The 14,131-nt window shown below is 37.2% G+C and overlaps 1 protein-coding gene across 3 annotated transcripts in view; it reads right to left on the bottom strand.

Annotated features, from left to right (window-relative positions):
- Kug (FAT atypical cadherin kugelei) overlaps positions 1-14,131 on the bottom strand; it is a 305,865-nt gene that overhangs the window by 18,651 nt on the left and 273,083 nt on the right. For all 3 annotated transcript variants that reach the window (XM_072896201.1, XM_072896212.1, XM_072896222.1), the window contains exons 7-10: positions 7,095-7,250; positions 2,835-2,987; positions 2,026-2,239; positions 137-1,697 (exon numbers count right to left, since the gene is read on the bottom strand). In XM_072896201.1, the coding sequence (XP_072752302.1) occupies positions 137-1,697; positions 2,026-2,239; positions 2,835-2,987; positions 7,095-7,250 (2,084 nt within the window). The remainder of the gene's footprint in view (positions 1-136; positions 1,698-2,025; positions 2,240-2,834; positions 2,988-7,094; positions 7,251-14,131) is intronic.

Below are 14,131 nucleotides of genomic sequence, written 5' to 3'. Positions count from 1 at the left end.
CAAACATTTTAATGTAAACATTGCACAGTCGGAAACATATCACGATTATCAACTGTAAATTCAATAAAACACTTGCATATTCGATAAACATGAGTCATGAAAAATTGAAAAACATTGATATTTTTGCAGTATATACCTCAAGGCGGTTCCCTCGGAGCTGTCGGGATCCACGGCACTTACTCGAATGACGGCGACATTCTTATACGTCGGCGTCAGAAGCGTAACGTTGTAATCAGTTTTGGAGAATTTGGGCGGGCAATCGTTAACATCCGTCACGGTTATCATCACTTTGGCGGTGGTCTCCGACGAGAGCTTCGGCTTGCCGAGATCCGAGACTTTCACTTGGAACGAAAACATTGGTATGGTTTCATGATCGAGCAACATGACTGTGCGAATGGCACCGGTGCTGGAATCTATGTGGAAGTACTTTCGCGGTAGATCCTCGACAATGTCGTAATTTAATAACGCGTTCAATTCGGAATCAGCATCTTCGGCTTTGATGACTAGCGGCGCGCTGGTGTTGGTCAGTACGAGGGAACCGATGCTGGCGCCTTCGCTGATCTCGCCGCTGTAGAGCGCCTGCAGGAAACGCGGTGCGTTATCGTTCCTGTCGAGCACGTGGACGATGACGTTGCAGGTGGCCGATGCGCCAGCCATGTTCGTCGCCGACACTGTCAGATTGTAGAACTTGGTCTTCTCGTAATCCAGCTGATTCTTGATGATGATCACGCCGGTGCTCGGATTCACGAAGAACGTGTCGTCGCTATTACCGCGCACAATCTCGAACTGCAGTGACGACGTGCTCCTCGCTTCCACGTGCTTCACGTACGTGCCCAGATGCTGGTTCTCGTATATCTCTGCGGATAGTTCCTTCTGGGTAAATCGTGGCGGCGCGTTGTCAGCCATCGTCACCATGACGTGCACCGGAACTGAGTTGGTTAACGCAGGAGAACCATGATCGGTCGCTTTTACGAGAAGTATATATTCTGACGAGACGCCGAGGTCGAGCTCGCGAGCGACGCGGATGAAACCGAGATCCGGATCGATGGTGAACACGTTGCCGACGTTGCCGGATGTGATTGAATAGGTAATCCTGGCGTTTTCGCCGCGATCGCGATCAATCGCACACATCTGCACCACCGCCGTACCGATCGGCGACGTCTCGTACACTTTGCTCTGAATAATCTCGCTGATGAACTCGGGCTGATGATCATTGTGATCGTGCACGGTGACGATCACCCGGGCATAATTACGCTTGGCCGGCGTGCCTTGATCCTTCACCATCACCGTCAGTACGTGCTCCTCGATGGTTTCCCGGTCGAGTGATTTTTTCAGTGTAATCGAACCCAGCACCGAGTCCACGTGAAAGATCTCAAGCGAGGCCTGAGTCTGCGCCGCGTGTAGGCTATAGAAGACCTTTTTGTCCTCGTCCTCGTCAGTCGCATGTAGTTGCAGGATCTTCTCGCCTTCCTCGACATTCTCAGAAATGTCGACGCGATACGTGCTCTCAGTGAATTCCGGCCGGTGATCATTGATGTCGAGCACCGTAACGAGTAGCTGCGTCAGCGCCGTGTGCACGCCGTCTGTTACACCGATTGTGAGATTGTAAAAGTTCTGAGTTTCCCAGTCTAGTCTCTTGGCTAATAATACGTTGCCGTTGTCGCGGCCGATGAAGAACTCGTCGCGTTTGTCGCCGTCTAAAATGTGCCGATAGATTTTAGGATGACTTCTCTTTTTGTGATAAGTCGCATAATATTTCATCATACTATACGTTTAAAACACGTAATCATATTGTGCGCTTAAAAATGTACACATAATAAGTGTGATATTTTCATAAAAAGATAAATATAATAATATATGCATTTCTTTTTTATCTTTCTACATGTGTGGATATGTATGTAATTATAGAATTAAAAATTTTAATCACTGCGATTTTATACTTTTGATATGATTACAACAAAGAACGCGATGCCTCTTTGTCATTAATGTCTTAGATTATTATTAAAAAGTATCAATTTTTCTTACCTAAAATATCGTACCACAAAGCATCACCATCCTTGTCGCTAGCTTGCATAAGCGCGACTAAAAAGCCTGCCTGATCGCTTTCCGTGACTTGCACGCTTTGATTATTTGTCTTGAACGCCGGAGGGTTCTCCGATTCCTTTGGTGCATCTACAACCTGAACGGAAACTCGAGTCTGATGACTACGCGGGGGTTCTCCGTGATCGGCCGCTCGTATCTATGGAATATATAGCGTACGTGAAAGTTTTCGATTCAAATCGAGTTTACCTCGCAGGAATACCGGTATGAATATGCTGCATATAAAGTCAGAATCTGAGACCCAATTTGACGTAATTTGCGTAATACGATGTAAATTTACTCCAATTTCTTCTTGCTTTAAATTCTTCTTTTATGTGTCAGTGTGCTGTATTGTGTTACACAACATTACAGAAATATAATAGCCAATTACTATACATTAGATATTCTCTATTCATTATATTTTTTCATTTTTATACTTTAAGAGTTTTCACTTATTTACGAAAGACATTAACACCCACAGCATAATAAGACTAGCGTTATACGAGAGTCAGTGAATAATATCTTAGAATAATTATCTCCCACTTATATTATTATTATTAATCTTAATTATTATTTTTATATTATTATTATCTTAATTTTATATTATGGTTTATCTTATTTATCTTAAATATGTCTCACACACACGCATGCTTCTATCTGCGATGATTAAATTTCGCGAATCGATTTTACTCGATAGGTTGATTACGTAAAACCGTTCCTTTCTTTTATAAATAAGATATTTGTACACTATTTACCATCATTTCGTATTCTTGACCAGCCTCGAACCCACGCTGGGAGTACACCATGCCAGTGGTGGGATGAATTTTAAACTTGCCCTTTCCTCGACCGCCCTTGATGCTATACTGGATTCTTCCATTTTCTCCGATATCTTGATCGTATGCAAGGACCTACACAAATTTCGAGTTATCTCGCTGTTGTTATGTGTTACAAACTAATTCATCTATGACATAAATCTAGATATTAGTTCTAATTTATAATATATATAGCCGCGTATAAAGAATACTGACAAATAAAATTAACATTACAGACAGTGATTCGTTTAACATAATCATTTTTATCGTAAGATCATAAAATTGCTAAAATTCAAATATTCGTTTAAAAAAAAGAAAAAAATTATGTTTCTTCTTTAAATAAAAAAAAAAAAAACATATCTCGGCACAATATATTATATATCCTCTAAACTCGGAAAATTATATGTTCCTTTTGTAGCGTCGCCGAACAATGAGTCTTCGAAGCATATTGGCATTCACACAATCCGGCATGCGGTACATTGAAAAAAAGAATCAAGATCGTCGTGATATTAAAATGTATAGCAGCCGCTCTACTGCTGATCAGCCTCAAGCGTGTCAACGATCGCGTTTATGGTAACGTGTTAAAAACGTAAAATAGTAGCCGTGCGAAACGAGAACTGCTACGAATGCATTCGCCTGCTATCCTCAGCAAGACAGAGTCTAGCATACACATATGGAAACATATGCTTGTCCTACACATTACACTTTTCGCAGTTTCCGCTATTGCTCCGATAGCTCTCTCTTTGCGAGCCAACATTTTTCTACACGCCGATTCGTCGATAGCGACGCATTCCTCTTCCCGCGCGTGCAGTCTTCCGGACGACATCGCGCGGAAAAATCAAGACGCAATAAATTTGACTAATTACGTTGTCGCGCGCGCGCGAAGAAGAAAAGGAAGACACCTCGATATCTCTCTCGGCTCATGGACTTGTTTTATGCGGCACATGCATTTTCGCACATGCACCGAGCTCTGCGCTGTTTGCAAATTTCAAACGTAGCGTCGCGTTTATGAAATATGCATATGCAGACGCAATCTATTGTAGTTTCGCGTCCTATTTTCCTTCCACCGTACTGGCTCGATCGTGCGTACAAATAAGTATTTTTCAATTGCATATCTTCTCGTAGATATTACGTGATATATAATCCTTCGGAAAAGAAGCACGCGCAAATATTTCTCGATTCTGCAGTAGTAATGAAACGTAAATGGCTCGTGCTGAGCCGAGATCGTGCAGAAAATTTCAAGGAGAAACCGATATCCTTGATTCTTGCATCAAGATCCTCGGTGCAATCATTAGTAGCGATAAGAGATAACGGAACATTCTCAGGCGATAGCTCCGCGTACGATAAGGCAACATTCAGGAGCACAATACATAGACGAGCACAAGAGAGGCACGCCAGTTATCAGATACAGAGAGAGAAGGATATGAATAAGAGAACTAGATAGAATTAGATAAGTAGAAAGCTAGACAAGGAGCGAAAAAAGGCGCAGCTAAAAATGCTAAAAATGACATATAAATAGAAATATAAATTATATATGTATATATATAATTTATATTTATACGTAAAGAAAATGTGTGGTGGTAAAACCTTGATAATGGTAAAATCATGCATAGAAAGCTTAGTTAATTAAATTTATCATTGTGCTTTCCATTTGCAACAATTATTTAATTTTATTGATTGATAAGTCGATTACATATGTATGCGCGATTAATTGAGATGCAATCAGTTAAATGCGAATACATATGTAGTCTTTCTATCGATGGACAGTGATAGCATGAAAAAAAGAAAGAAATATATATATATATATATATATATATATATATATATATATATATATATATTTACAGAAAGATATATAAAGATTGATGCACGATCGATATATAAAAGCGTTTGTGAATTAATTAACGGAAATAGCTCGCGCAGAAATTAATCCAGCCGCATAATTAAATATAGTGTACAATATATATAGTATACGAGCTAGTCGCGCGCGTGCGCGCCGTGCTAGGCGCTTATTTTACGTGCCAAGGTGTCCTTACCCTGAAGATACGATCTCCTGACAGGGTGTCGGGGCTAAATGTCTCCCAAGTCCCGTTCTCTAGTAACGTATCGCTCAAAAGGTCGAACTCCCGCGAGCGGTTCTTCGATTTCTGTCGAGAACCAGAGAGGACAGCATTTAGCCTCAGGACTCTGTTTCTATCGGCGATTTGGATTTTTTCCTTTCCTCTCGACGCGACTACGTATCTACGTGGCGATCGTTTATCCTCGTTACTTCTTGCTGTCCGACGTCACGTCACCCGAGAAAAACTCAAAGTCGATTGAAGTTTCGAAGCAATAAAGCCACGCGCAACTTCGAGGTGCTTTTATAAAGCAAGAAAAAGCTGATATTTTTGCATAATTTTGTATAAACTCTGGCCTTATATTGACACATTACATCTACGAACTATGTATTTAAGGATGTTTAGTACCTATTTTTAAAAATATAGGAATTTAATAAAATTTGCACATATTGTTCTGATACATGTTCAGAGACTTATAAAAAAACCTAGAGTTGATTCACTGAAGCAATCAAAAGTTATAAGGATTTTAATTTACAATGAATTTACAATGAATTTACCCGTCGATATTATTATAAATATAATTATTTTGTGGATCTAATTATAAGTAAAAGTATTAATATATAATTATAAATATAATTATTTATATGAATAAGTATAAATATAATTATTTTTGCCCTTTTTAGCCCTTAAATTGATACGATTACAGATTTTCTATCTACAGATTTTCTATTCTGAAAAATTCGATCTCCATTTTATATATATACTTTTTTTAAATATAATATTGCAGCAGAAAAAGGTTTTATCTACGTTTTTCTCTTATTATTATATTGTTATTTAATCCGCATAGTATGTTTAAATCTACAGATATTAGAATTGAAAGACCGTAGGTAAATAACATTAATATTATAACCCGTATTCTGAGCTCACATTTATTGTTAAATGTGCCTCTAAATGTATACAAATACACGTATAAAAATACATTTAAAAGCATGTTTATCGATAAATATAAGCTCAAAATACGGACCTATTATGTCTCGTCTATTATGTCTATTATGTCTCGTGTGTATATGCACTGCATAAGGATCGCTCAACATAACATTAATGAAATACAATTAATAAGTTTTATGCATGCTATCTGTATTTTCGTACTGGTCAAAACATTATAAATTTTTGTGTTTTTAATCTTTTGTGACAATCACAAATCTAGAAATTAAAACAGTATTTTTCTTACTATTTATATGCATGTGGCGACATATCTTGTGATCGTGTGTAATTATAAGCGCGGTACTACATTTAAGTATTGATCTGTTTTAAATCAAGGTCGTAAATTTTCTCATCTTCAATTAGGTTCTGCATCGTTTCGACGACGCCTCGTAATTTAATTTGCGTCGACCGACCTCCAGGGTCGATGCTCGTGTTTGCAGCGGATGTGCGACGTTCATAAAGGTTCGCCGTCGTATTCACAAAGGTTACGAGAGAGGGAGAGAGAGAAATGGGTTGATGCTGTACCGGGAATCTCGTGCTTGGGTTTGTCAGCTAAATTTCTACCCTTTCTACGCGACGATACTCGGTGACGGGTTACTTTGATCACATCGAGAAGAGAAGGCTCTGATGGAAAAACGATAACGAGAAGCGAGGGAGGAGAGGTCGCAAGCAGTCTGTTTCGTGTAGGTGTAATATATCAGACTGTTTTTTCATGGTCCGACAGAGTCACACAGAAAAAGAGAGATAGAGATAAAAAAAGGGGGGACAATGTGGCGCATCCCTGCGAGTTATGCGTCGGTGAAATATTCGCGGACTCTTGAGATAGCGTCAAATCGTCATCGCGAGACTGACGAGACGTGAATGAAAATTTTACGCTTATGTCACGGGGTGATTTATCATCGCATTGTGGATTAAAAAATTTCACAGATAGTGCGCACGAGATGTATATACAATGAAATAGAAAAGGTGATACTTTTTACGCGGGGACAACAATAGGGAAAGCGGGGATTGCTTTGGAAAGATTTGTGAATCAATGACCTCTTTGTTCTCACTCGGTCCATTCATCGATGTGGAAATATATTTACAAGAAACTTGGGTGAGAAAACAGTCAATTGAGAAGACACGATAATGCACGAAAAAAAATTTTCAAAGAAATTCGTACCTGGAACAGAGGCTTGTCGGTCGCCGATGACGCTGGAATCTGAACCGTGTAAAACTTTGCCTCAAACTCAGGTCCATGATCGTTAATGTCCGTCACCTCGATGACGACTCTCGTAGTCGACGACAAAGGAGGCCTACCGTCATCCCTTACTGTCACCTGAAAGCATGAAATTACCAATCACAATATATGAAACAATACGTCAACAGATATACTTGTTACTTGGAGAATCGTAAAATTCTACATCTTCATTCAAAAAGATATAACGTAATACACAGAAAACGTGTAAAGCATTAGTGATTTGTTACATTAATATGAATCAGCAAATTTAAAAATAAATTAATGAATATTAAAGTAAAAAATATAAAGCAATAGAATATTGTTTGATAAATAACATATTATTATAATTTTATTTTCACGATAATCACATTTTGATAATATGTGTGTGTATGTAAAGGAGGTGTGTATGTATGTATACGGATATTAATATGTATACATATACCTAAATATAAATTTTTCACTGGTTATAAAATATTATAAATATATTGTTACATATCAAAAACACATGTTATTGAGATAGATTTAACAATATTCAAATACTAAAAAGCCGGCACTGAAACTTCAATAAATAAATGAGTTTATGCAAATCTCGATTAATTCATGTTAAATTAACACAGACATTGAGCTATCAACAAATCGAATCATGGCATCAACATATCATTGACTCAATTTATTATTGTCTCGTAATGAAAACGTACGATCAGCTTTTACGCAAATTTCAATCTCATCGTTCATTAATATACAAAATCTGTTCTCGTTTTCTCGTTCCGCGTGTTACAATAAATACTTGTATATTTGAACTCCACAAATATGACAAAGAAACATTATGAATGTATGCATAAATTAATATTCTCATCCAATTATTCGGAATATGTAATCAGAACCAGCTAGGATCTAAAACGATGTATAAACGTTTGACAATTTGACGGATCGCTTATTAGCGTTTAAAAAAAAAACTAAAATTCTTAACTAGAACGTAAAATATTTCATTTTTAATCATGAATTGAGAATGTGGCTGCGCTTTATATATAAAATGCCTAGATATTTTATAAAAAATAACGTATTTTTGTAATCTGGCTATGACATAGGTAAAATAATGCAATCCTCATCCATTCCGAGTAATAGAGTTATCAATCGGGAAATAAAAAAAGATAGAAAAAAATATGTGTTGGAGAAAAGTCCAAGTGGTATTTCTCTCGATAATGCGATATCTTTTTAGATTTTCCACCGGTATGACTTTTCGTGCGCACCCCTTTTTCCTGCTTACTACGGTCGTTGTCTTATCGCGCACGTTTCTACCTTCTTTCTCCATGTCCTGCGAAATCCAGGACTTTCATGAGCGAATATCGCACGTACGATCTGTGCAGTCGGCGATGCTGACCGAGAGAAGGAGGTGGAGAAGATTCAGGTCGTAAAACCGAGTGTCCCCGCATCCGAGACGATGTCGCAAATCCGAGATTCCGGTCTTCGTACTAGCATCATCGCAAGGAACACGCAAAATTAGATTAAAGTCCGAAAATAATCGTATCAAAATTAAAAATTTAAATGTCGCAAAAATAATACAAAACCCTTTTCAGTTATACTTTAATATAATTTTAATAAATGCGTAAATGCGCGGAGAAGAGAGAGAAACTTTTCCATGGTAAAACGTACGTCGTTAGGTTACCGTTTCAGGTCAGACAAACAGACTTATAATTAACTTTCATGAATAAGTTATACGGATGATACTAGAAATGTTCATTGTCGCGTAATTTTAGCCGTGAAATTTAATTTGTTAATATATTTTTTGCCGAAACGACAGTCCGTTTTTACTTGCTCGGTTTACTTTTATTTGCCATGTATCTATAAATCTCAAACATTTCGTTCCAATTTCTAAACGTTTCTTATTACTCCTTTAAACGATTCTATAAATACATCTAATTTCTAAAGCGGCCCTTTGCCTCGTTAATGGCACAGACCGGTAACGAAATATGTGACTCAGCGCGATGGCAAGCGTCCTATTACGAGATCTGGCAGACGGTATATCTATTCGTTCGGCGGAAGAGCCAAATGGACTGATGGGAAAGAGAAAGACAGAGGGTGGGAGAAAGCAGACCGGTTACGAAATTCTCTGTCTCGGGGCCCCATCGTCCCCGTCGTTCTTCGGCGCAATAATCGGGCCTTTCACGAAGCAATTTCCGTCCGGCGGCGGCGGCGGCGGCGCGCGGATGGGAACGGAGGAAGGCTATGCGAAGAGACCGCGACGTAAATCCAATGTCCTCCGGGACATCTCGCGGGAGAGGACTACGCGTCAGATCCTCCGGCGTAACACCTGCACTAAATTAGGAGTACGAAACTCCGTTTTATACACCGGACGTTGGGTATCCGGGCACTTTCATCTGCGGTACGACGACAATGATGCGACGGAGCTTCTCTGCACGAAACTACTCTTTCACGGATTTCTCTCGTATTCTCACGTAATCACGCAAGATTATCTGTCTTTGTTGCAGGATAATCCAAGCTTATTAAATAAAATATACCCACATGTAAAGGTTTTATTCTATATTTTTAATATATTTATTAATAAGAATTATCACACTTTTCTTCCTGGATTTTATTTATTACTTTATGATAAAATACTCTGTGATATTAACCCTTACTCCCTACTGATGGGTCATTTTTGTCTGTGATTTTTCTAACAACGTCAATTTCTCGAAAACAAACAATCATAAATTAATATATTTAAGTAAATTATTTTTCAAATTTATTATTTTAGTCTTTATTTAGAATGTTCAAAGAAGGTATATGCATTTTTTTCAGATTTTTTAAAACACTTTTATATATTAATAAACTTATCGAAAAGACGCTGACCCACCTGTACAATTAGAAGGTGCCAAAAATAACAATACGGTAAGAGTTAATCACAAAGTAATGAAATCAGAGTGTCTACTTAACTTTTGTAAAAAAATTTCCTACAAATTCCTTGATCCTTCAGGTATTTTTCTTCAAAGTTCCAGATAAAGAGAATATTTTCAAGATTCTTTTAGTGCAACTTTCTAAAATAAATTTTTTATTATACGCATCTTGTAACGCTTTTCATTTATACAAAGGAAAAACACAAAGCCACTTAAGTTTAAAGAGTGCTAGATTTACAAATGTACTGAAATAAACTGAATAGCTTTTGTTAAGATAAAAGTTTTTAACTTTTACAACACATTCATCTTTTATCACTAAAAATAAAAATAAAAATATGTACTATATTTAATAATTTTTTTAAGACATTGAATATATAAACAGAGATATATATTTGCAATTTACAGTTATAAGAGCAAAATATATTCAAAAGAAAAAATTTTTTTATATTCCCTAAATCCTAACAAAATTTCATAGGAATTTTGCTGATATTTCTTGAGATCCAAATTATTCCTTGAGAATTCCAGACTGTCTCTGTTTTTTTCAGGGAATATACACTTTGTAAAATTTAGAAAGAAAGATGATAATTCTATTAATAATGTAGTGTGTATATTCTATTATATAACAATCTAATATAAAACAATTACCTATATTCTATTTTATAATAATCCGTCAAAAATGAGATATTAATGTCCTCTTCTTCGAAATAAAAAAAAATGTTTATAAGATTAAATAGTTTCAAAACATGTTAAAAATAATTTTTTTTTCTCTTCTGCGATGTTACTTTTCTATTGTGCCAATTATAATGAAATCACGTGTATCTTTAAATAAATTTAGAAAGTACATATATATGTATATCAGCGCTAAGATTCCACTATGTCCTATTTGTTCCTTCAAGGCTATATAAATTTCACCACACTCATCTTCTCGTATCTTTACAAGACAGCGAATATATTAAGTGTCGCGTTTCTGGAGCACCCTATACACGATGAACATGGGTCCTTACGGCGTGGTAGATTTAAACGCTTGGCCGATCGCGCTAAATCCGTCCGAGCGTCATCGTATCTCGCCTGGAGGCGCCTCGCAGATTTCCTTCCTTCGCACTCCCTCCGAGCACTCGTAATTTTATCATTTCACTCGGCAAGCGAGAGTACTCGCGTTTCAGGCTACTGGAGTGGTTTAATATCGGTTCGTGATCTACGTAAACTGCACAGAAGAATTGGCCGCGTGTCTTAGAACGACAAATTTGCAAGTTTTAAGTAAAAACTAGCAAGTTTAGCGCATTTATTATTATTATTATTATTTATATACAGCGTGATCCACTTAAATCGTTCGTCTTAAGCATCTCGCTTGTTTTAGATGATATGAAAAAATGTTTAGACGAGAAAGAAGTTTCGAAGTTGTCTGACTCAAACGGGAAAAAGGGATAGGGATATTAGTTTGACCTTAGGTGTTCTAAGATTATGTAAAGTTCAACAGCCAAAAATTCAATAGTTCGCGAGATATATTTTATACTTCAATTCGACATAATTTTACATAAGTTATGAAATATCTTGTAAAATATTCACTTTTCGATTATCTTACCTCAATACTTCTATGCATAGAATAATGAAGAGAATCAATTAATGTAAAGAAAGTAGTTGTCTTTAAGAAAAAATATATAATTGCTGTTAGAAATTCATATTTAATAATTTATATAAAATTATATCGAATTAAAGAAATATAAAATATCTTGTAAAGTATTAATTTTTGGCTATTATATAACTTTTTACGCAGTATATTACTAATGATTTATATATAAAAATTAGGATGATTGAATTAAAAGCAAAACAATTAGGTTGACCTTCATAATCTTGACACCTAAAATCAAATTATAATAATATTCCTATCTTTTCCCCCTTTGAACCAAACAACTTTTATCTGAAATATTTTTTCGTATCATCTAAAACAAGAGATATATCTCCGTCAAAGTTTTTGTTTGTCAATGGTTGAACAACTATAAATTTCGCGACGCACATACATACATATTTTTATTAAAAAATATTTTTATTAAGAAAAATATATTCGTTAAAAAATTCTGGGGAAAAATAAATATAAAAAAATTAACTCAATAATTCTAGAATAATATGTTAGAAAATAATGTTTTAAGAGAGATATAAAAAAATTTAAGTAATCTAGAAAACGGTATTTTTATCTTTAGTAGAATCTTATCATTAAATGGCAAGCAATGCTATGCGGAAAACAAAATAATGTCCCTGTCGTGACAGTCAGTGATAAAGCTACATTATTTCTCTGACACGGGTGTCGGTTGAGTAATGAGCGACGAAACCGACTTTTCGAATAATCTGGTGACGTTTTTCGACGGGAAAAGAATGCACACCACTCCGGAGATAAACAGGAGAGTGTTTTCTTCATGATTAGAGGTAATAGCTGTGCGTTGCCCGAGCAGTTCTTCGGTATCTTCTTCCTCCTTTGCTCATCCCATCAACCGCCTTTGCCGACGTTCCTCTCACTCGACTCTCCGTAATTACCTCAATGGTCTCTGATGATTTCTTTGGGCTTAACCTCCGCATTTGCGGCTATATCCGAGGAATTTGCCACTAGCTACGACCGGCATTCGTGACAGTCGCCATAATAAACTCGAAATGCCGAACGCGGTTTTGTAAACAGCCGCACTGCTTTCTCCCGATTGAATCGTCAGATCGGTCAGATTATCATTTCGATTTCGTGTCATATCTTAGGCGAGAGTGAATTATTAACCAGCAAAAATTTCGCGAGAATTTCATAAGGATATTTTCATCATTCGAAATTATTTCGTTTAAGACCGTTTATTTCTTTATACAATCGATAAACATATCGATAAAACGTCTGGCTTCAGTAAACGCTACCGATGTAGAAAAAACTGTCGAGTGAGCATTCGGCGCATTCGTATCGCGAGAGAATTCGCATTGTCGACAGCTGGAAGAGCTGCTTCACGAAAGACGTAAATTGTTGACGGCGCCCGGTAGGCATCATTACCTTACGCTTCTCGAAATTGTCTTCGCCTCGAAAGCCGCGCGCTGACTTTTACGGCCCCCTTTATGGAGAACGAATAAGCACGTAGTAACGTACTAACCGTCCGTCGCATTAAAATTCTAACGGGGCGGCGTTAAGGACGGTATTATATTTTGATGGCTCTCACATTGCGTTCGCCCGAAAATCAAAATATTTGACTGTGTAATAAGGAAATAGGTAACGGCGAAATCTTTTCTCGTAGTTGAGCCGAGCGTGCAATTTAATAATCATTCCGCTTGTATAAAGCAAAACCCTCGAAAGTTCCGTGTAAGCCGATCCGCTCTAATAGCGGGGTGGAAAGCGCAATGAGAAATCCGGACTTATCCCGAGGATATCGTAATATTCTCTCATCTATCTAAAGCTCTGTTAATAATCGGTCTGTGTCCGCGGGAAATTTCTGCTTCAGATTCTCGCGTTACCTATAACTGAAACAAAACCAGCCGACTAATTTTGTGCCATAATAAATTTGCGTTTCCAACACGTTTCCTCCGTGAATGCTAATTCTCTGGTAATACCGTACTTGCAGAGCTTTTTTGCGTTATCTCTTTCTTCCTTTTCGATACACACATATACACACGTATACATATCGGACCTCGCATCACGGATACGTGCCAATAATACATTCTATTTGCTAAATCGAGTTTTGCGGCTTTCTTCGTCCTTTTCCTTTTTATACTCTTCCATCCTTTCTCTTTGAAAGTAAACCGACAGATCGTTAAGGGAATATCACTCGCTTACTGGAGCAGAAAAGCATGCATAATTTGAAGGCTGAAGAAGACCCTAGCTCCCTGCTGGTTCGCGTGGTCGAAACCGTTTCCGGCGACCGTTCGCTCTGAGGATTTACGTTCTCGCGCAAGAGTATGATTTCGGAAATGACTACACGGTAGATCGATTATCATAAAAGATGAATAGGATGGAAGACCGATAATTTGGTCAAAGACACCGCAGAATCGCAATTGCGTTACAGACTACATTCATTATTCATCGAATCGCCGATGGTTATGAATTCACTTCGATGTAAGACTGTTACAATG

Source organism: Anoplolepis gracilipes, chromosome 1 (assembly GCF_047496725.1).
Source record: "Anoplolepis gracilipes chromosome 1, ASM4749672v1, whole genome shotgun sequence".
In the NCBI taxonomy this organism is placed as follows: domain Eukaryota; kingdom Metazoa; phylum Arthropoda; class Insecta; order Hymenoptera; family Formicidae; genus Anoplolepis; species Anoplolepis gracilipes.
The sequence above is the reverse complement of the archived record's forward strand: the minus strand, read 5'-3'. Positions and strand labels throughout refer to the sequence as shown.